Raw genomic sequence first — 25,326 nt, forward strand, 5'->3', positions numbered from 1 at the left:
TTTGCATAATTTTGTATTTGTCATGTCGGCTGGAATCACTGGGAGAAATGTAGATGCACAGGAATGACTTCTCAGAGGTGTGAGGATGTGGGCGCACAGATTATGATTTGACAAGCCTCAGATGTTAAATTTAGCAGCAAGACTTAACCACCGTATTTCACATCTGATGTTTCCATGCTGCCATGTTCATGGTTGTGGTCTTCCGTTTGACAACTGCGTGTTTTTACTGCAGTTTGAATCAAAGAATAGCCCTACATTTGGCCTGGAATGTTCACTGGAAGAAAGTACAACCTAAAAACATTTTATCTTTTTTTTTTTTTTTTCTTCTTTTATTTTTGTAATTGTTGTCTACATCGGTGGTTCCCAACCTTTTTTGGCTTGTCACCCCATTTAACATTAACATCACAAATTTCTGGTGACCCAAGACATTCAAAACTGAGACTTTTTTTTTTTTTGCTAAAATTAATTTGTTTTTGATCATATAATAGTTTGCTATATTATGTTGCAAATAAAGGTTAATTTTAGATGACGTTTAGTCTATATAATGTATATTATTATGAATGGAGGCAGAAAAGCCAGGTGTAGATTACTGCACAAAGTGAGAATTTTATTTTCCTTGGTCAGGATATGTACAGTCAGTCCAGCTTGGATTTACAAGGCTGACAAATAATACTGAACAAACAAGAACTCAAACTATGAATTATGAAAGAGCTGCAGCATCTGAAACTGACCACAATGAACATTTGGCAGATAACCAGAACCACAGTGCTTCAGTTTCAGCTTCAGTTTGTCATGTCTTTTACGTATGATGATTGTCGCTCTCAACTCACCATATATTTTTTATTAGTAAGTTTTTTTTTTGTTTGTTTGTTTGTTATTATCAATTACTAGAAATTTCATGTGACTCCATTTGAATTCCAGGCGACCCCATGTGGGGTCCCAACCCCAAGGTTGAAAAACACTGATCTACATAGTGCATTACATGGACTCACAATTAGGGGCGTAATGGTGCACTCGTTTGTACAGAACTGTTACGTTTTGGGGCCTTCGTTACAATACAGAGGTGTACTGAATGAATACATGTAGCCTATGTGAAGAACACAAACACTGGGGAAGCAGGATGGACATAAGTAGAACCCATGTGCAGGGTTTCCTCTACATACATTCAGCAGCAGGGAATATTCAGTACTACTGCAAAAAACCTAAAACTTGACAACAGAGAGTATAACAGAGACATATGATGGTCATTTTCAGTTTTCAGTTTGTTGCAGCTTTGTGGCACAAGAGAGTCCATGGATTCCTTTATAGCAAAAAGAGTTTATTTTTTTAACTCGAGTTGGCAAAATCAAGTGAACCTGCTCCTCTTCTCCTTCACCACGCCTCTGCTGCGGTGTTACTGTGAGGTCACATTCACAGCACCTCAGGGAATACTGTGAGGCGTTCAAAAACACTAAGTAAATTACAGTGTTTACCGTAAACAAACATTGAACATTGTAAAATACACAAATACATACCAAGTGGGGTGCCTGTTAATGCACAAATTACTGAACAATATTTTGTAGAAATGTAGTTACGGGTAGTTACAGGTAGTTATGGAGTGCACCCCCCCCACCCCACCCAGTCGCTGGTCTCTTTCACTGTACTGAAAATGTATCGAACAGAAATTTTTCTGTACTGTTACACCCCTACTCACAATACTTGATCAATCGTGGATTCCAGCTTTTTTATTTAATTTATAGACAGCCAAGTAAAATTAAGCTGCACTAGTTTCATTTTATTCTAAGACTGTTCAATCATTTCAAGTTTTATGAATCTTTACATGTAGAGTGACTTTAACCCTTTATAGGGCACTCATACATACACTGAAATACTCTGAAATTCAAAATTTCAACCTTAGTGTGTTATTGGAGGACATAATAAGACTTTATTGCTTTTGTGAAAATTTTCAAAAGTTTTTATTGTTACGTAAAAAATGAAGGTCAATGAAGTTACCACATTTGGTTCCTCTCCCGTAGGCGGCAAAAAAAAAAACCCAAACAAAACATCAAAGAAGTAAAAAATACAAGAGAAAGACATGTAAGGTGAAAGGAACTTGTATTTTAGAACATTAGAACATCACATTTCGAACATTAGACCAACATAAGTGCTGATCCAGACCCCTGTCCACATCCACTTTATCCCTTTGAACATCATTCCTTACATTAGTACCATTACTTCATGGTACCTAACAAAGCAGGTACACTCACTGTTCATGCAGAGGTGGACCTTACAGACCCTGTAGACCACATTGGACCTGAGATTGTTGACTCATGTCCTCACTGGAACTATTGCTGTCACTGTCTTGTAATGTATGGAGAAATTACAAAAAATGGTCACTCGCCTGATAAAGGGTTAACCCATAAAGACCCAAACAGCCACTGGTGACCAAAACCATCTGCTGATTTAAAATGTTTAATACAGGTTGATCCATTAATCCTATCAATACATGTAAATACTTAGTGTAAAATACAGTTTGTCATCTTTTCATGGTCATCAGATATGACCCATTTGGACGTCCAGAGGCTCCGTAGTGAACATGGAAACACTATCGTCTACAACATCGATTCACCTGTAAAACCCATGGAGCTGGATCAATAATAGTGGATGGAGACACTTGATTGATATTCCGTTATTGACATCTTTACTGAAAAATTTAATTTTTGAGTTTTCTCTGTTTCTGATGTAATAATCTTCAACTTTAATCTGAGCTTTTATGAAAATCTACATAATCAGTGAATTAAATATAGGAAAATACATGATTGACATTGAAATAATACAAAATAAGCAGGATAATATTATGATCAATGGTGATAAATCACTTAAGAAAGGTTATACAGTATACAGGGTGGGGAAGCAAAATTTACAATGAACATTTAGTTGTTTTTTCTCAGCAGGCTCTACGTCAATTGTTTTGAAACCAAACATATATTGATGTCATAATCATACCTAACACTATTATCCATACCTTTTCAGAAACTTTTGCCCATATGAGTAATCAGGAAAGCAAACGTCAAAGAGTGTGTGATTTGCTGAATGCACTCGTCACACCAAAGGAGATTTCATAAATAATTGGTGTGTCCATTAAGACTGTTTATAATGTAAAGAAGAGAATGACTATGAGCAAAACTATTAGGAGAAAATCTGGAAGATACTATTAAAGAAGAATGGGAGAAGTTGTCACCCGAATATTTGAGGAACACTTGCGCAAGTTTCAGGAAGCGTGTGAAGGCAGTTATTGAGAAAGAAGGAGGACACATAGAATAAAAACATTTTCTATTATGTAAATTTTCTTGTGGCAAATAAATTCTCATGACTTTCCATAAACTAATTGGTCATACACTGTCTTTCAATCCCTGCCTCTAAATATTGTACATTTTGCTTCCCCACCCTGTACAGAGAAAAATTCATTTGGAAACTGCCCCAAAAGTAGCGCTGGGTCTTTATGGGTTAATGTAAAGAATATATAACAAACAAAGTTTATTGTCCAGCATGGATTTATTGAGAAATGCATATAAATTCTTGGTGAGAAAATGCATTTCTATATTACAATTGTTTTCCTATCAGTGTCACCGCCAGACTAGAAAGAGGATTAGTCAAATTCTGCAACTAGATTTGTCTGCACACAATACTCACACATTGCTTTTGTGAAATATCCCCCTGGTTGCTAGACATTAAGCTGTGTTTTGTGTACAGTCGTTACATCACTGGACACACAAAACAAGCAGTTTCCACTAATGGCAAGAACATGGACCTCCATGTTTGCACCCGCTGTGTTTCTACTCCTTTTCTGTGTCAGATTGCATAATATGTTGCATGTTTGTTTTTTCTTTTGTGTTCATGCCAAAGATTCACCAAGAGGATTGTAGTCATTATCTTGTATTTGACGGCATTGTTTGTTGATTTGCTGCCATCTGTAACAGGTGTTCATACACAATGGAACTTTATTGAGGGGTTTTATTGTAAATAGGTTTGTCAGAGGAAGTAGTTGAAGAAAAACAATCAGACTGTATAAATGCAGAATATCATGTAGTTAAACTAGCACAGATCTGCTTTCTTGTTTCCTCATTTACAGTATTATTTAGTCATATAGCTCATGTTTACAAAGTTCCATTCAATTTCAATTCAGTTTTATTTATAGAGCCCAATATCACAACAAATTCGCCTCGCAGGCCTTGACAGAAATTGTTGAATTGATAAAAAAAAAAAGCACAATGAAAAAACAGTCAAGTAATTAGTTAGTAAACAGTCGGTGAAGCAAATGGATCAATGTCCTGGGCATCCCCTGGTCCTTAGACCCTCCCTCTGGGCAAAGAAAAACTCCAAAAAACCACAGTGAAGGAGAGATCCACTCCCATAGACGGACAGGCTGTAGATGAGACCAGGACTGACGGACATCCATTTACTGATGTAATTCCAGTCTGTAAGGATGCAGTAGGGTGGGAGCCAAAGTTATTATCGTTAACGAAAACTAACGAAATGACGAAAACTAGAATTGAAAAAACATTTTCGTTAACTGAAATAAAAAAAAAAACTATAATTAAAAGAAAAAAAAGATAACTAACTGAAACTGTGTTGCGTGCTTACAAAACTAACTAAAACGTATAAAAATTATGATAAAATTCCCTTCGTTTTCGTCTTTGTCAACGTCGCATTGATACAAAAGCAATTTATTTTACTCCAGCAGTTTTAGCTAGCGGCACCATACGACACTTCACGGTCCGTCACTTGTGGTTTCCAGTCGTCTTCTGGTCCCCACTCTACCTAGAAACATGGAGACTAAAGTTGGGAGAAAGCAACAGAGTCCTGTCTGGGATTTATTTGAATATGACAGAGAAGAATAGAAAAGATATGAAAAAACTAAAACTTAGCATTTAGAAAAAATTTAAATCAATAAAAACTAGCAAACCTGCTCTAAAAACTAATTAAAACTAACTGAATTAGCGAAAAAAAACCCTCAAAACTAAATAAAACTAAACTATCATGAAAAATCCAAAACTATTAGAACCTTGGTGGGAGCACATGTAGACTGCTGAGGGGTGCATCTGGTGGGGGTGAGGAGGTCCATCCAGATGTAGACAGTGCATGACACCTCCTTTTTAGACGAAAATAATTACTTCTGCCTTTATGTTTTCATCTGGGTTTGTCTGTTTGTCTGTTAGCAAGATAACTCAAAAAGTGATGGATGAATTTTGATGAAATTTTCAGGAAATGCTGATACTGGCACAAGGAACAAATGATTAAATTTCAGTGGTGATCGGTAGGGGGGACTGATTTGCCTTGGTGGAGGTCTGCGCTCTCCGAGTGCTTTTCTAGTTGGAAAATGTATAGTTATTTTTGTGAAACAGAGACATGTCAATAGTGTGATTTCCATTGTTATGTAAGGCTGCAAGCTGTTATTTTTGGCCCTACAGCTTATTATTTTCCCCCTAAAAATGATAAATATTTGTTTGTGTGAGACTGGCCTGAATATTAGAGGTCAGACATGTGGCAAACCACAATGATTATTAAGAAACTAGCTAAAACACAATGACTTATAATCAAAAACAGACTTTGCACTTATTGTACTACTACAGTCACGGAAAAAATTATTAGACCATCAAAAGTCATCAAAAGCAATGGTTATGCAATCAAGTACTAACTCCTGTGTGTATCATGTGACTAAAACAGACAGAAAAGACAACATGGAATGCCTAAAAACACTGTTTTTGTAAGTACAATGCCATAGATATTGATCTAAGAACTGAAATGATTTTCATTATGCTCAAAAAAACATGGAAAATGGATGGATGTCAGCTCTGAAATGAAACTCTTATGAATTATTTTTGTTGTTATCATTATATTTGTCCAAACAAACATACCTTTAGCTGTACCAGGCATTAAAATGAACAAGAAACTGAAGAAAACAAAAACCATCGGGTTCAAACTCGTTGTCGAGTCGTTCAGAAAAACCACGTCTCCTCTTTACTTTACTCTGATCTATGAATCTAATTTGTAGATGTGTGTCCTGATGCTTACAGTGTTTGGGTAACTACGCGGTGCCTCAATCTCTGTGTGCCGTCAGACACTAGTAACCGTCTAGTACAGAGGAATGAGGTGGATGTGGAATGTCATTCCGTGGAATATTTCATCATCAAACAGTAAAATATTAAAAACATAAATGAATGCATTTCTACAACGAAGTGAAGAACATCAATATTTAGAATAAACCTAAATCTTGTCTTAAAGTTCCATCTGGACCTAAAGCTGCTCTTTAATGGTTACACTGGGTTACAAAAAAATGTTTTTTGCAAGTTGTCTAGGTTTTTTCAACTGAATTAGGACCATTTTGCACCGCTAAATCCAGAAATGACATCTGTTTTTCTCAATCAGGTCAGGTTTTTTTGCTAATTTGATTTTGAAAAATTTGATCTTCTCACAAAATATAATAATTAATACCAAAATACGATTGGTAAGCACACTTTATGAAACTTGTAACTTGATTCCTGTTAGGTACAATGGTGTATTCAGAATACGTCAGGCTTATTTTTGCAAGATCTTCTAGTCGAAGCCAATTTCATTCACCTGTAATATTAAAAAAAAAACATTAATCATAAATTGGCAAAAGTAAAATCTTCAGAACTCGTTTATTGCAAGAAATATGAAAGAATTTTGTATCATATGATGTGAAAATGCCCATAAATGTAAGCAAAAATGTTAAAAAGCCAATATGTAGCATAGTTCAGAAAGTTGACCTGATTGAGCAAAATTAATGTGATTTTCGGATTCAGCACACCAAAATTATCCTAAATCAGCTCAAAAAACTTAAACAATAAATTTGTTGTTGACCAGTGTTATTTTCCTTTTCACGGAAAAGGAAAACACAATGGTCACGGAAAAAGTTAATAGCTAATAGCTTTTTCCATAACTGTAGGCTATACTTTACCCCCCTGTTTGGCTGTGTGCGTATCCTGAACACACTGAAAATGATGTGAGTGTAAGTGTTACATGCATTTACATATGAACATACACACAGGAATGAACACACACTTAACTTCTTCTTTTTCTTCCCTTTCCACATAAGGTCAGTTTGTCCACGGGGCTCAGGACACTAATTGGAAGTAGGAGAAAGGCATCATTAATTATGCATCTCCAGTATCATAGATTTACAGTGTGTGTGTGAATGTGAAAGACGAAGACAGCAGAGGAGAAACTCAAGAGCAGGGAAATATCATGTCGTTTATCCTCCTTCATCCTCCCACCTGTTAAATGTCATTGCTCTCAGTCCTCAGGTCATGTGTGTTCGTCTCCTACTGTGACACACATACAGACAAACATGTCCACGGATAGACTCGTAGATTCTGTCACCAATATGAATGTGATCCTGACTGTAAGAGAACTTCAGCTGTAATCTGTTAACTATGTTTAGAGCTAACCCTTTGATTTTGGCTCCTTTTTACATGAGCCTTGAGTCGTCTGTGTGTGGGAACAAGCGCAGAAGCAACGAGGAATGGAACTTCAAACAGGAGAGATTGCTCTTGGAAATGTAAAGTGTCTTTGATTAAAAGTAGATCACATTTTGATCCCGTCTGCGTCTCATTCTCAGATACTGCATAGGAAGTACAAACCTGCTGCTTGTACTTTATACTAAAGCCCTCATACTGGGGGTGGGGAACCAAGATCAATTACCTGATGAAAACAAGACACGCAACTTTTTTTTTTTTTTTAACCATGTATTTATTGAGATTTTTTCTTTTAACCAATTCAACAAGTTACAAACAAACATGGCGCATAGAGAGTATGTAAATGGGCTAAAATTTGCTTAGAGTTCTTATTTATGTCTTTGGGCATAAGAAATCCATATAAGTGAATCCCCAAAGGAACTTTGTGTTATGCAAATTTACAGGATTTCAGTTCTGTTGCAACATGTTGATGGTCATATGAACTATGTTTTCACGTCAAAAATGTCCAATTTCATCACAATTAATGCTATATTTCATGTCACAAATGGCCATGTTATATTTGATCTGAATTTACCTGAAAAACAAATATTCTATTCCCCAATTTTTCTTACAAGATTATATACTACATATCTTTTATTTTTACAGGTTGCAATATGGAGTACGGTGCTGATCCATCCTGCTTATGTTACGCCAATACATACATTAAGAATGTCACACGTCCCTTTTTAAATCAACAGTTTTCTAATAATAAACATTTTTATAAAGAAATAACACTTCTATATTGTTATTTACTCTTTAGTATGATGATAAACTACACAATAAATAATTCTGATCCTAGTTTTTGCACAGGGATCATTTGTGGAAACGGTGACATGGCTGCTGAACATCAGTATGATGGGATCTGTAACAACCATGTCACATCCGTCCACTGCCACATTTTGTGTTTTTGTGTCAGCTGTTATTGTTTTAGATCCACAATACTAACATTTATGAATAAGAGTAAGTATATAAGTTTTTTACGAATAAAGTACTGGTACTGACCAGAGCATGATGGGTAATGTCACGTCCGTCCACCAGCAAAAGTTTTCACATACACATGCTATTCAAAATCCAATATTTCTGAAAATATAGCTTCCACTGTCAAATAATATCAGTAGTCTGTGCACAAATGTATTAGCATTATTTCAACGCAGTTCTATGCATCCCCTAAGTAAATTTTAGCCGATATACAAATAAAAAATACACACGCAAGAAAGAAACAACTAAGAATAATATTACAGAAAAGAACAGATCAAATAAATAAGAATATATATATCAATTTGTTGTCCATAGAAACGACTAATATACAATATAAATCCACTGTAAATAATATAAATATATGCATAAACATATTTTATAATAGTCCAGATCCCCTGTACACATCCACTCACAGTATAAAACTCCAATTTGCACTCTGTACATATTACAAATCCTCTGTAAATCTCAACCCATTGTTGTCCTTGTCTCTAGTCGACTGTTTGTTTATATTAGGTCTATGTTTAAGTGTGTTTGGGTTTATTACCTCTGCCAAGGAATGATGGAGGTTATGTTTTCATCTGGGTTTGTTTGTTTGTCTGTTTGTTTGTTTGTTAGCAAGATAACTCAAAAAGTTATGGATGGATTTGGATGAAATTGTCAGGAAATATTGATACTGGCAGAAGTAACAAATGATTAAATTTTTGTGTGTATGTGTGTGTGGTTGGGGGGGGGGGCTGATCTGCCTTGGCAGAGGTCTGCGCTCTCTGTGTGCCTTTCTAGTGTTGTGTTTGGGTTCATGTTAAAATTGTACATCGTGAGCAGAGAAAAAACAAAGCCAAATTCCTTGTATGTGTTCACGTAATCGACATTTTTGCGGGTCGTCCAATAACCGAAGGGTTGGCAGTTCGAATCCCGTTCAGTCCATGTGCTGTTGTGTCCTTGGGCAAGACACTTCACCCTCCTTGCCTCCAGTGCTGCTACTGACACTGGTGTTTGAATATGTATGAATGTTTGGTGGTGGTCGGAGGGGGCGTAGGTGCAAATTGGCAGCCACGCCTCTGTCCGTCTTCCCCAGGGCAGCTGTGGATGCAAAATATAGTTTACCACCACCACAGTGTGAATGTGAGAATGAATGAATAATGGACCCTCTGTATGCGCTTTGAGTATATATTCATAGAAAAGCTAAATGTAATCCATTATTATTATTATTAATATTATTATTATTATTATTATTATTATTATTATTATTATTATTATTATTATTACATACTTGGCCAATAAAGCTGATTCTGATAATATTACAGAAAAAAACCCTGATCAGAAAAATAAGAATATATATCAATTTATGTGATCCATCCATGCGTCAACAGGTGTGTTATTATTTCCAAGAAAATTGTAGAAAATGGTTCATATTTCCCAAAACTTGTCAAGTGTTTTCTTTGTTGCGTATGATCTAGCCATACACCGTTCAACTTCCAAAAAACAAATATTTGCAAGGATTTTACATTTTTGGAAATTATAAGATTCTCTGAATAAATATTCAATAAGCACATTTTAGGACTTGAAGGAATTTCCTTGCCAATGATTGCTCCAACAAGGTTGATAATTTTGCCCCTGAAAGATAAAATGTGTGAACGTTCCCACCACATACAATGGAACAGGGTGCGTTTCTGATCTTTACTCTTTTTTTTTTTTTTTTTTAATTCTCTTTTTATTGAAAGAATTTAGATTTTTTTCAGGCATTGACAAATCTGACAAATACACAAACTATACACATCCAGAGAGTGGGTGTGAAAAAAACAAAACAAAAACAAAAACATTTACAGCAGCTCATCATTGTCTTAGCATACATGATCTCCAAGTAAAGAATCAATGTATAAATAAAGATAAATAAAAACACAAAAACATATTTCCTTCAGAGGATTTGGGGTTCATATTCATGCAGTCATCTCTGCAAAATCAGATCTCAAAGGCCTCACATGTCTCACCCATCCCTCCCAGTGTTGCACAAAAAAAATCCCTCTTCAAATTTATAGTGAAGGCTATTCTTTCCATCCTATAAATTTCCATGTTTATCTTTCTGATTTTTACATTTTAAGTAAGTGTCAGGTGTACAAGGAGTAAAGTGGTGCAGTTTCTCAGGTGTTGCGTATAATCTGCTTGGATAGGTCTGAGCTAATAAACGTGCTTCTGACCACTGTTTTTCTGTTAACCTTCCAGTATCCCGTCCAGCAAAGCACTTACTGAGCGCCAAGTGTGCCTTTTTGGCACACTTGTGGAATAATGTCAAAAAAAATTTCACAGTTTGTTTTTAATTGTTTTACACTTTTTTCTATTTCATCAACTTGGGCTGTAAATAAAAATACCAAATACTCAATAACTGTCATATTTTTTGAACCCTTTAAATGCCGTGTTTGTAATTTAAACAAACCATTTTTTTTGGATGCAAAAAAACACACAACATTTTTTTTTGTCAAAACACTACATAAAAAGTGGATCACATATTATTTGATTTTTGCATCCTGGCATATGTCAATGATTAACTCCAACGCTGGTTAATTTGCATTTTTATTTTTGGCGTTAGGTCAAATGTTCAAAAATACCAGCATCTGTCACCAAGTGTGCGTAAAATGCACACCTATAAATCAAACTATTAAATATTATATATTGATTTATTTTTCTGCTCTAATTTGATTTTATTTTTGTAAATCAAGGTCAGCCCTAATCATACATATCAAATGGAAGAAATAGTGCATTTTAGGCACACTTGGGAGACAGATGCTAGTCTTGTAATTTTCTTTTGTTTACAATGTTCACATTTTAGTTGGTGGCCAGAATTTTAAAGATCATGCAAAAATGAACAACTGTTGAATTCTAACCTTGTTTAAATTGTGAAAAATAATATCAAGTTTTTTAAAACAAAGTGCAAAGTGTGCCTAAAAGGCGCACCTGGATACCGGAGGGTTAAACCTTCCTGCAGATCTGATCTCCATGCTTGAAGGGGTCGTAGTGATGATTCTATAGATTTATGTACAAACAGTTTTTATCAAAAAACCTGAAGACACGCAACTGTTTTAACACTGATAAGGATGTTACTGCCGTAAGGAGCTGTCTTCGTCATACAAACAGCTATGATATGTTCATATCTGCGCCATTTGGGTTGTTAACTGTACAAAGCATCAAATCTGAGCTATAAGTAGTTAGTGAGAAGTTTGTGGTTTTACCAAGCATAGTATTGTGAGCCAACAAACTAAGCAAAATGTAAGATTTTGACAGCTGATTATGTAACTTGTCTAATATTAGGAATGAAGCATATTAGGAAGCAAGAGAACACATTTTAAGGCAAGACAGTGTCACCACATGCGAAGTCGTTACATGGATCTGAAAAGTAGAACAGCTAACATAACCGCTGATACTAGCGTTAAACCTTGCATCTTTTCAGCAATTGAAGAAGAATTCAACTTTTTTTATTTATATTCTGGTTCGTCACCTATTTTTCTTTGCTGTCTTTCTTCCAGGTTGAGTTTCACCAAGGGACCTTCATCATTTCCAAAATTACCAGGGAGCTGCAAAGCACACATTTCCAAAGGCTCGGTGCCTGACAACAAGTACGAGGACGGTGCTGTGGGATTTGGATTCTTGGTTAATTAAGGCAGGAAAGTCTTTCTGAAAATTCACGGAAGTCTTGCAGTTATTACACTCCTGTAGAGTTTTAATTTTAAAGTCTTTACCTCATTTATTAGAGGATTTTTTCCTACTGTACACCCTATCACCAGGCTGCAAACGGGGCAGTGGAGCCGAACCTACGAGGACCCGTTTGCCTGAATAATTACCTTTTGTTTGAAGGTATAAAATTGTCTGCCGTAAAGGCTTTTTCATGGATTATCTGGGACTTGTGAAGGTCAGCACTCCTTAGCGTCGTCTTGCCCGGTCTTTGATCCAGTGCCATCTCAACACTCGCCCTTTTTCTTTTTTTTTTCTTAATTCTTTCACTTTCAACTCTGAGGTTTTCGTGGGATTAAATTTTAAATCCCAGGACTCTCTTCACAAGTGTCATCTCCCAGGAATATTCGCAAACTAAACCCTTAACCAAACTACAACTTCCAGCAGGATGCGGTGAAATAAAGCGGAGAAGAAGGAATAGGGGGAAGTGAAGGGCAGATGGCATGGCTGCTTGAAAACACCAACAGCTGGATGAATAAAACATTGGGATAGAGAGGGAGTCGTGACATCTGGTTGAGGAGTGACTTAGACACTCGTCTCATTCCCTTTTTTCAATTCTGTTCACTCCCTCACACACCAGCATCCTCAAACCCCCCCTGCCCCCTTTTCTTTACTGTTGTATCTCTCTTCCTGTGTAAACACAGAGGTTCAGGTGGTCGCTGGAACAGACAGAAACAAGCTTGAGTCTCTGCTTGTTTCTCCTGCACTCACTCAGTTCTGCTCCACCTCTGTGTCACCCCCCCATCCACCTCCACCTCCCCCCACCCCAGCGCGGTGTGTGATGGTGCGTCCCCTCCTCTCGGTCCTGGAGACATGCCTGTGCAGGAGATGGCGGTGAGTCCTGTCAAGTCCCTGTACTGGGAGCAGTTCCCCTCCATGTCACAGCGCCGAGTCTACTGCACACCAGTCTATCACGAAGGCCTGCTTTATGTACTGGGGGGCTGCAGCGAGACCGGCATGCCCCTGGATAGTGTTGAGGTCCTGGACATAGAGAGCCAGACGTGGAGCCAGCTGCCGCCACTGCCCACTGCTCGGGCGGGGGCCTCGGCGGTGGCTCTTGGGGGCCAGGTGATGATCCTTGGGGGAATGAATCAGCAGCAGACTCCTCTGGCCTCTGTGGAAATGTACCACCCTGATGAGGGCAAGTGGGAGACAAAAGCCAGCCTGGGCCAGCCGTCTATGGGTGTCACCGCTGTGGAGAAAGGTAAGAATATAGAATACGCTTTCACACCACACTGGAAAAAATCTAAATCTTACCAAGTGTATTTTTCTCATTTCTAGTCAAAATATCTCATCACATTTAAAATAAGACATAATCACCTAAAGAGTAACTTTTCAGTGTGGTGACTGTGGCTCAGTTGGTAGAGCAGGTCGTCCAATAACCGAAGGTTGTCCAATAACCGAAGAGTCCAATGACCGAAGGGTTGGCGGTTTGAATCCTGGCTCCAACTGTCCACATGTCAAAGTGTGCTTTGCATGGCAGCAGCTGCCCACTGGTGTATGAATGTGTGCATGAATGGGTGAATGTGAGGCTTTGTAAAGCACTTTGGGCACCATGAAGGTGTAGAAAATGCACAATGGGTCAAAACATAGAAATGCGCCGTCAGAGAGCGAAGTTTAATTGATTACCATTCCAACATTTATTTCAGTATAAAGTAGCTCCTTGTTTTGGATAATCCCTTATGGTCCAACTAAAGCAAAAAAATTATTTAAAAGCAAAAATGTGAGTCATTTAGCAACACTAATCTGTCAGATTGTCTCTAAAATGTCCTGTCAGAGAGATTTCGAATACCGTGTTTTGACCCCTATATAAGTGCAGTCCATTTACCATATTTTTAGACTATGGATCTTGAAAATCTTATTTCAAGAAATCTAATCAGGATAATTTTCACTTCTTCCTTTGGCAGATTTTTTTTTTTTTTTTGCTTAATTCAAGATTTTTTTGCTTAATTAAAGCAAAAAAAAAAAAAAAAATCTGCCAATGTAACAAGTGAAAATTATCTTGCTAAGATTTCTTGAAATAAGATTTTTAAGATCTATTGCCTAAAAATAAGTTCTTATATCTCACTGAAAAGTTACTGTTTAGCTGATTATGTCTTATTTTAAGTGTGATGAGATATTTTGACTAGAAACAAAAAAAAATACACTTGGTAAGATTTAGATTTTTTGCAGCGTAAACATTGAATATCTCTGTACAGTTGCCTAATACATTACCTAATAAGACTAGTGCTTTAAATGTAACTGTGGTTTTATCCGTTGTCTGATATTGCACTGTAGAATCTTAATGATGCAAATGAATTATCTACGCTCTAGCTGCTTAAGTTAACTCCTCCGTTCTCAAGGGACTGACTGCTTGTCAACTCTGAATCCTGGAGACCCTAATTCAGAGTGTCGAGATAATGAGCTGAATGTTGTGCTTAAAACTTTTCCCATGACATTTTGAACTGTTTCTGCTGTCACCTACTACTACGCTTGACAGATCCCGTTTTCTTTTTTTTCTCTTGACTGTATCTGATTGAAGAAAGGCAGTGGGATGAGCACTCGATTTAGAACAGAAGTTGAACATTTCCAGTATCAAAATTGTGAATTGTATAGTACTGGATGAGGTCGGAGCGTGTTCTTCTGGCAGATTTGGGGTACATTTAAAAAGTTGCTGGTTTTAAAGTTGAATCTTCTGTGTGTGTATTTGCACTGTGTTGTACTGTTTTATTTAATTTTGACACAAAGCGATAACTGTTAAATTTTTAAAGTCTATCATTACTCTGGGATGACAGACCTTGGATACAGACTTATACATTTGATTTTGGGTTTGTTTGATTCTTATGTCCTTCATCCTACAGTTAGTGGGTGATAGATGAATAATGCTTCATCTGCTGTTTACACTTGTGCATTTCAGGCTGCTCTGATTTCTGTTTTTCCTTTAACGACCTTGTATTATTGATTGTTGAAATTCTGTATTATAGTTAGGCTATGCGGCCTGTACAGTTCAGAAGTACAGACTTTGTATGATGGGTTGAATAGAGATAACCAGAGGCTGGATATAAATAGTGGATGAACCTGCTTGCAGCTCACAGAACCACTGGGCAATTTTGAAGCCTCAGTGTACTCGACCTTGCCGTCACTATGTTGATTTTATAGAAACAAGTGAATGGACTTGGAGATGTGCAACGTAGGAAACAGTGTAATAATAAATAGAGCTGTATGTACACTATATCAATTGAGCATCATCATCGCAATGTACGTGAGTGCAATAGTCACATCGCAGCTCCTGCAATGTAGGAGGCAAATGAACTCAACGTGTTGTCATGTAATTTCAACCTGGGGACCTGACACACACTGCACGCAGCGATCCACCAATCACAATCATTCTTAATCAGTTCGCCAAAGCAGACCACGCCCCTGCACATGGAGTGAGTTGCATTGAAAAATGAGCAACGAACAAGAGAAAATCAGCAAGAACTAAGACTCGATGCCAAAAAGAAAAGCAACGTCAGTTATCTGGAATTATTTCAGCTACAAGAAGGATGATACTGAAACACGTTCTGTGTCGACAGTGCCTTATACCTGTTGCCACAACGTAAGGAAACACAACTAATTATTTTGACCATTTACATCGGCACCACACAGCTATTATTTCCTCCTGAGTATTTTTTCATTTTACAATATATATATCGCAGGGTTAAAAAAAAAAATCGCAATGTCAGTTTTTTTCAATATCATGCAGCCCTAATAATAAATACCTTTAAGTATTTTCAGCTCTGTAGTAAATGTGATCACGTATAATTATGAAGACACAATTATTGGCCACCTGAGATAATCAGCAGGCTAGTTGACGCAACGTAAAATTTAATATGAAATAATGCTAAAATCAGCTAATGCAGCTATGTTGGGCTGGTTATTGCAATGAAATATCAGTAATGTTCACGACAAAACCCTCTGATGGTCTTGTTGATGTAACTCCCTAAACACAACTACAGTAGAACTGCCTCTCAGGAAATAAAAATAATTATAAATAGGGGCGTTAGAAAATATCGGTTCTGCAATATATCGTGATATTTCATTTCACAGTACTGTATTGATTTTAAAAAGTACTGTGTTGATGTTTTTAGGTATTTATTCAAATGCAGATATGATGGAGGTTCATTTTTGTTTTTTGTTTTTCTTTATTGTTTATATCTTATTTATTATTATTTAACACTGTTTTATTAAATAATGGTTATTTGAAGCATCCTAAAAGCACATTTTACTGTCTGAGAGAGGCAGATGTTAGTTCCTTTGTTGGGATTGCACAAAAATAATGTGCAATGTCTGTAAAACATAATTTAAGTTTTAACACAGGAACATTTTGTGATGTGGCATTAGATCCTGTTGTGATCAAATAAAAATGTGTTTAGTATTTGTGCATATTTCTGGTGTAATTCAATTCTTCCAGGAAATAATCATTTTTCAAAAAGAAACAAAAAAATAGCCTTTTAACAGTATCACGATATATTGTAATATATTGTATCGTGATCCTAGTCTTGTGATTTGTATCGTATTGCCAGATTCTTGCCAGTACACAGCCCTAATTATAAATAATGATATTTTAATCTACAAACAAGAGCAGAAGGTGAGCTAACGCTAGTAAAGTATATGGAAGACGTTAATGACATTCACTTGTCAATCACAGCAGGAACTCAATTAATTTTTGATAACTTTTTGTTTTAGATAATCCAAACAGGTGAATTCCCCTTATGTGTAGTTATCACAAAGGTGGTGATGAACTATGGAGACCTAACCATTTTTTTGCAGCAGGTTGCAAATATGTTTAATTCACTTGTAAATCTGTAAATTTTACCATGGGGGTCTATTAGTATTGACTCACTGTTGGAGTCAGCCCCTAGTGGACATTCAAATCACTACAGATTTTGACATTTCTATATTGGAGCTAACTCAATGGATAGAAATATGAGACATGCTCGATACAATTTTGACAGATATAAGAATAGCCAATCATAATTAAGTAGCGCCACGCCGAACCAATCACGCTAGTCACGTCAAGTTAGGTTGATGCACACGGCACAGGCGTAAGAGCAGCCGCAGCACACACGCTAATGTTTGGACTGCAGCGGGAGGTAATGAGTGTTCCTTCGGGAGTAAATTTGACCAAAAGTTCAGGTGACCAGGTTATTAAAAAGAAGGGTGCGACATAGAAGCCAGGAGTTGGACGATCAAAACATGTTAAGTTTCATTTTTGGTTTACGCCAGTTATGGCAGTTTCGGAACGCACCCCCAAGTATATACCCCTGGTATTGTTTCATGAAGATGGTCTGTTTTGTGTGTGTTCTCTTTTAAAACTTGAAACCTTTTGCCTGCTGGTCAGACTTTGTTTAGTTTTAAATAAATGTACCTGTTTTATTTATCTGAAACAGTTGTATAATGTTCTTCAGCACATCTGTCATGTTCAACCTCTGACAGAAAATAAATCATATTTAAACCAAAAATAACCTTCTGATGTCTTCACAACTAACTTATGAGTAACAGAAAATTTCAGCTGGACAAAAATAGTGATTTGATTTATAACGTGATACATATCGATATCATCTGACATGAAAAAATTATTGTGATATGATTTTTTTCCATATTGCCCAGCCCTACTGCAGTATGGACTGTGCATTCACCGTGCCAGTCTGTACATAAGAAATACATAAACAATGTACATCAGTGGCGGCTGCTCGTCTTTCAGAGAGGGGAAGCTTATTGTCGGTTTACATCAAAAAAAAAAAAAAAAGTCAAGTTATTTAAACATAAATTCGGCCCTCCGTTCCTTTTTAAGAAAATGGTCATATCGTACCAAGTAACAAGAAAACGTTGAAATTATGTTAAATTGAAACAAGGAAGTACAATGAGTGTGTTTTATTTACAGTGCAAGAAATGAACAAGTAATTTTGTTGTGGTTTCTCTCTGGATTTCACAGCAGAATGTGCGACGGTATTAAACTGAACTCTGTCAAGTGAAGGAGTAGATCTGAAAATAGCTGTCAATCAAACAGGATTCAGCCTTTTGACTGATCCTCCAATCAGCATGTAGAATCCTGGCGTCTAGCCCGCCCGAGCTCCGCCCACAGCTCCATTCACCCCAGAGACGCCCGGCGTCTTGGGGCGGGACAACATCGTGGCATTTATCCAATTACCGTCCAGTTTTGAGGCAATGAAAAAACTGTTCCACTCAGTCCCATTGAAGTGCATGGACGCTGAGCGTCTACGGGTAAATGCGCTTAGCAGAGATCGTATGAGAAAGCAGCGCAACAGGAATGGATGAGAAGTGAACAACATCGAGTCCATTGGTTTGTGATAAAGCTGATTCTGAATGAACTCGTCCTTGAGATGAGCGTGTTCTAGCACATTTGTAGTCAATGAAATGTCAACACAACAGTACATATTTAACCATTTAATTTTCGTAATTTTAGGGGAAGCCGGGCCTCCCTTGCAGTCAATGAGAAATCGTCACTGATGTACATCCATAAGGGATGTATTCTGCAGAGTGTTTCAGTCTGTATATAGTGCTAGGTCTAGTTTGTCATTGTCATGTTTTGGTGGGGTACAGGTGGAAAAGGCACAGGGGGACATTTATTGATCAAACTGATGGCTTGGAGGTTACATGCTATTCCAAAGTGTGGGTGTTTTTTGTGCCTGTGCTTCAATAGTGTGAGTGTGATAGTGTGAGTTGGATATGTGGCAAGTTTTATGAATACATCATGAACCTCTGAAACAACACATCAGCAACAAACCCATTTCTCTGAAGTGGCAAAGTGACATAAATAATTAGCTGCTTGTTTTGGGAGAGGCCACTTTCCAGCTTTTCAGTGTGTGTAAAGCTGCTGAAGTGTCTACGGAGTAGGAGCTGTTCGCTTGCGATTAAGCTTCAGAGGCTCTGAGATCGATAGTCGCTCACACTGTTGTTCACACGAGTCATAAAACTGGTGCTTAATTTGGGTAAATGTACAAGCAGTCCTGAGATTATGCAAATGGCTGTATTGGAACGTACGTAGGCGTTTGTGTACTTACATATCTACCATCATGACTGTGTGTATGTGTGCTTCTTGGTATGTATTTAGAGAGTGTTAAGCAGAACTCATGAAGAAGAGGGAATCGTCATACAGTCTGCCTCCGCTGAATAAACATACTGGCCTTAATGTTCATTCCCCAGGTGTGTGCAAGCTGTCTGAGGCTGAGTGTGTCGGCACAGAGGCATGGAGAGTCATGAAAAAGGGAGGAGAGGGCAAAAGAGGAAGGGGAGAGAGGAGAGAGGGATTCATTGAAGGACAAAAACATACAGCTTATTGAGGCCAAAGTGATATAAAACATTAAATTAACCCATAAAGACCCTGTGCTAATTTTGTGGCAATTCCTAAATGATTTTTTCTCTCTATTTAACCTTTCTTAAGTGATTTATCTACATTTATTTTAATATTATCCTCTGTGTTTTACATTTTTCACTGAAAATCATGTATTTTCTGATAATTTTCTTTAATTAACCCTTTCATGCAGAGTGGTCACTACAGTGGACCGCTATTCTCCAGCTGTTCTCTTGTATATTCATGGATTTTGTTGTTTTAGTTCCATATCAGCCAACACAGTGGACACTCATGCGTCATCCCACACACTGCAGTTCATACCGTCACTATAACTTTGCTGTTCCTGATAAACCTGATCTGCACTAACATGTTTGAGTGTAAATCAATTGTGTGTTATTGTTAGTAGACTGCAATTAAGAGTTTTTTTTTTTTTTCAAGAAAAAGTTTTTTTTGTATATTATCTCCATAAAGTGAGTAATGGCTAGTATTAGAGTATATTAAAATGTGAGAAGACATCAGATTTACTGCGTTAAAATGTTTTTATTTCATAGTTTTCATTCAATATATCAGTAAATACCTTTCTTTGCTTCAGAATTAAATGCAGTGTCCAGCTGAGGAGACATTTTTGCAACTCCATAAAAAATAGGTTCATAATAAAAATTTCAGTCGCTTTGTGTTTTTAATGCCTAGAGAAACAAAAGCACTCAGGAAAAAAAAATCTTGATTCATGCATGAAAGGGTTAATATGCTCACGAAAACTCAGTAAATTCAGAGGTTATATCAAAAGAAAAAGTAACTCTTTCAGCAAATATATCAATAACTGAATCTAAAAACTAGTGTCTACAAAGACTGTCATTTATCAAACTCCATGGGTTTTACTGCTGAATCAATGTTATAGAAGATGACAGTGTTTCCATGGTAACTACGGAGCCTTTGAACGTCCAAATAGGTCATATCTGATGACCATTAAAAGATGACAAACTACATTTTACACCAATTATTTATATGTATTGATAGGATTAGTGGGTCAATAGGTATTAAACATATTAGATCAAGAGGAACTGGTGGATGTTTGGGTCTTTATGGGTTAAAACGAAGCTCAGAAAAGCACCAAGACAGAAGCAGAAAGATTATTTCCAGTAGCTTCCTGTGTTTACATCTTAGGCTGCATGCTGTTGAGTGCCTACCTGATAAACCACAGAATCAATATGACCTTTCAGTAACAGAGACAGACTAAGGGGCTATTTCTGTGATGTGCATTTTTAATATATATTATACTGTATTGCAGAAATGGCAATAATAAACATTTACTGCAGTGAATGCTGATCTGTGTTTTTCCTGCTATTATAATCAGATACTGTGTTTTATTTGTGCATTTCAAAAATAATTTCAGAGTTCAGGGAAATTTGCAAAAGTTCATAGTTAATCCTAAAATTGCAATTATCCAAAAGTTGCAGCCAAGGCTAAAGTCTGGCCTCCTTTTAGCAAATCTTCATTATTTATGTCCTTGTTTATGTAACCGCAAAAGAAATGATAACAAGCAGCAGAGAGGAATGGAAGCTCCTTGGCTGTGATGAACCCAAAAACATTAACAATGAATGTGGATTTATTATGCTTTTGTTGGGTTCTGTCATGCTGTATATATTATGTCATGATGTCGGGGTCGATAGTAGAATGGGAACGCTCACAGCATGTCTCACAGACACTCTGAATTCCTGGAAGCTGTCCAATCACGTTAGAGTAGGAGTTTTCAGATGGGGAAGCCGCTGTTTCAGACAGAGGCTACATCACACAAAAATCACATAATATAACGTAATTTGACATGACATGACCAGCATACAATAGCACTAACATAGCATAGCGTAGCATTAGGTAATGTAGTGAAACGTAATGAAGTGTAGCATAACATGATACTAACGTAGCATAAGTCAGCATAGCATACCGCAGCATAGTGTAGAATGAAATGGTATAACATGACACTAACATAACAGCTTATGATGTAATATAATGTGACACTAGTTTATCATAACGTACCTTAACATAATATTTCATTTTCTGTAGAATTTCATAAAATATAAAACCAAATCTTCTGCAGTTTTCTTTTTCTGGCTTTCTCTTGTCCAGCATCTGCAACCTTATTTATTTATTTATTTATTTATTTATTTATTTATTTGACAGGGACAATGCAGTCAAACATAGTTACAAGTTTGCAGCTGATGTGATGCATATAGATTTTATAGCTAGTACTATTTCTCAACCCCAGTCCCTAGTTGGGCTCCTCCACAACATTGCAGTACAAGTATAAAATATACATCATTTAAGACGAACATACCACATACAGGGTGGGGAAGCAAAATTTACAATATTTTGAGGCAGGGATTGAAAGACAGTGTATGACCAATTAGTTTATTGAAAGTCATGAGAATTTATTTGCCACAAGAAAATGTACATAATAGAAAATGTTTTTATTCTATGTGTCCTCCTCCTTTCTCAATAACTGCCTTCACACGCTTCCTGAAACTTGCGCAAGTGTTCCTCAAATATTCGGGTGACAACTTCTCCCATTCTTCTTTAATAGTATCTTCCAGACTTTCTGGTAATAGTTTTGCTCATAGTCATTCTCTTCTTTCCATTATAAACAGCCTTTATGGACACTCCAACTATTTTTGAAATCTCCTTTGGTGTGACGAGTGCATTCAGCAAATCACACACTCTTTGACGTTTGCTTTCCTGATTACTCATATGGGCAAAAGTTTCTGAAAAGGTATGGATAATAGTGTTAGGTATGATTATGACATCAATATATGTTTGGTTTCAAAACAATTGACGTAGTGCCTGCTGAGAAAAAACAACTAAATGTTCATTGTAAATTTTGCTTCCCCACTCTGTATATAAAATACACATCATTTAAAATGATCATACTGTACATAAAAATATAATATATATAAAATATACATAATTTAAAACAATCATACCATACAATTAGATAATCCAGTGTTGCATTTATATACATACATACATTGTAAAACTGAAAGTGTAGTACTAATATCATAGCCAAGGTTTTTTTTTTTTTTTTTTTATCAACACCTCTTTAATATTATATGTTCAGCATCTCAGGTGTGTTTGGAAAAAAAAAAAAAAAAAATCAATATTTATTTTTTGCCAAAGAGTAGTGTTTTTTCACCACTGTGCAGTAATGAGCAGCGAGGTGGAACTTGGATTTCAGTCCAGAAACAAGTCTAAGCGGCAAAGTTGTGCAGAGAGCCTTGCATTCACAACACTTTCCTAAGTGGATTCTGTCACACTCATTAAAGAAAAAAACGCTCATTAGAGAAAAGCTGAACATGAACAGCTCCAACGCTTGTGTTTTCATGTTTGCTGAGTGGAGCAAAAGTAATACACTGAGGTGCTGTTTGCTTCTAAACAACTGCAGCTTGAACTGGAAAGTCTATAAAAATGTATTATTAAAAAAGGGCACCCCGTGTTTCATACCACCCATTATTTTTTGTATTGAAGTACTGTCGTCCTTTCTCCTTGTACTGGAAGGATGGTGATGTAGCGGAGAAGCTGCAATACCAGTCAGTCCTGTGGAATTAATTAAACAGAGGTTGTATTGTTTATTTAAACTTGACAGTACTTTCAGTCTTGTTCATTTCAGTCTTATATTGATGTCATTCATTCATTCATTGGACTTCTCTGCTCTACTGTTTCTGATTCTCTAAATTAGTGGAGTCAAACAGGCTGAATTTGCAAAGTGCAAAAATTACACTGAATTACACTGAAGATATTAATAGTCAAGGATGTTGAAGTTGTTTTAGTTTAGGTTCCACATACAGACCAATGTGATCTCAAATTAAATAACAGCATAACAACCTATGAATAATGACTCCAAATGTTGCTCTTGGTTTAATACTTCAATCCATCCATTATCTTCCGCTTCTTCTGGGACTGGGTCGCGGGGGTAACAGTCTAAGCAGGGATGCCCAGACTTCCCTCTCCCCAGACACCTCCTCCAGCTCTTCTGGGGGGACCCCGAGGCGTTCCCAGGCCAGCCGAGAGACATAGTCTCTCCAACGTGTCCTGGGTCTTCCCCGAGATCTCCTCTCAGTGGGACATGCCCGGAACACCTCCCCAGGGAGGCATCCAGCAGGCATCTGAAACAGATGCCTGAGCCACCTCGGCCCCTCTCGATGTGGAGGAGCAGCAGCTCTACTCCGAGCTCCTCTCTGGTGACTGAGCTCCTCACCCTATCCCTACGGGTGCGCCCAGCCACCCTGCGGAGGAAACTCATTTCGACTGCTTCTATCCGGGATCTTGTCCTTACAGTCATGACCCAAAGCTCATGACCATAGGTGAGGGTAGGAACGTAGATTGACCGGTAAATCGAGAGCGTTGCCTCTCAGGTCAGCTCCTTCTTCACCACGACAGACTGGTACAGCGACCGCATCACTGCAGATGCTGCACCGATCCATCTGTCAATCTCACGCTCCATCCTTCCCTCACTCGTGAACAAGACCCCAAGATACTTAAACTCCTCCACTTGGGGCAAAGACTCCCCACCGACCTGGAGAGGGCAAACCACCTTTTTCCAGTCGAGAAAAAAAAAAGGTGGTTTGCCCTCTTGGTTTAATACTAAAAAATAATATTCCATTATGTCTATAAATGATGACAACTCAACATTTTTTCTTTGTTTTACTGCAAAAAACATAAAATTATTAAAATATTTACATTAACAAACTATCCTTTAACTATAAAATGTGAATAACTAGAACAAGAACTAGCACTTACAGAAAATTAAGTGCAATTTTAACAATATTCTGCTTGTTACTAAATGTTTTATGTCTTTGTAGATCCAATTCTTAAACATATAAATGATAACTTGAGGCATAATACTGTTAAAATTGCACAGTTTCAGCTTTTTCAGGTTATTCACATCTGTTTTGCTTGGATGGTTTGTAAATGTAAATATTTTCATAAATTAATGGGGGTTTTTTGTATTAAAAAAACAGAACAAGTGGTGTCAGGCACAACAAACCCCGCCCCTTGCATGTATTGTAGCTTATTTTGGCATCGATCTAGCTGATGTTATCATGTCTATGCATGTGGTGATGTCAGCATATCAATTGCCTCTATAGATGTGCCAAGTTTGAAGTAAATTGAAACAAAATTGAAATATTTAAAATTTCTCCCATTATAAGTAAATGGGAGACGAAAAAATATTTTAAAAATTCATAAAATATGACAACTTTAACCTACTTTTCCCAAAATGTAACCACATCTATAGTGGGTCACTGGCAATCTATAAATCAAATTTGGTATGAATTCCACCAATAGTTTTGCTACTACAGACATTTCAAATTTCACTCATTATAAGTAAATGGAAAAAAAAAAACAAAACAAAAGATTTAATAAAACATTTAAACTTTGACCTACTTTAAATGTATTGACATCTATTCTGGGTCACTGGCAATCTATAAATCAAATTTGGTGTGAATTCAACCAATAGTTTTGCTGCTACAGACATTTGAAATTTCACCCATTATAAGTGAATGGGGGAAAAAAAAAGATTTAAAAAATTCATTAAAAAATTTGAACTTTGACCTACTGTTCCCAAAATATAATGAGATCTATTTTGGGCCACTGGCAATCTATAAACCCAATTTGGTGTGAATTCAACCAATAGTTTTGCTGCTAGGGTATTAACAAACAAACAAAGAGACAAACAAACTGAACCAAAAACAATATCCCTCGCCTCCCCTTCAGGGGGTGTTG

General features: G+C 36.9%; 1 protein-coding gene across 2 annotated transcripts in view; it reads left to right on the forward strand.

Moving 5' to 3' along the window:
• The window catches only part of klhdc8b (kelch domain containing 8B), a 536,176-nt gene that overhangs the window by 86,215 nt on the left and 424,635 nt on the right, over positions 1-25,326 (forward strand). The window contains exon 2 of one of the 2 annotated variants that reach the window (XM_030139050.1): positions 12,014-13,422. In XM_030139050.1, coding sequence (XP_029994910.1) covers positions 13,032-13,422 — 391 coding nt within the window. In that variant the 5' untranslated portion in view covers positions 12,014-13,031. Of the gene's footprint in view, positions 1-12,013; positions 13,423-25,326 lie in introns of those variants that run through there. The other variant, XM_030139051.1, reaches the window with a different exon arrangement.

The sequence above is a fragment of the Sphaeramia orbicularis genome, chromosome 7 (assembly GCF_902148855.1).
Source record: "Sphaeramia orbicularis chromosome 7, fSphaOr1.1, whole genome shotgun sequence".
NCBI lineage: Eukaryota > Metazoa > Chordata > Actinopteri > Kurtiformes > Apogonidae > Sphaeramia > Sphaeramia orbicularis.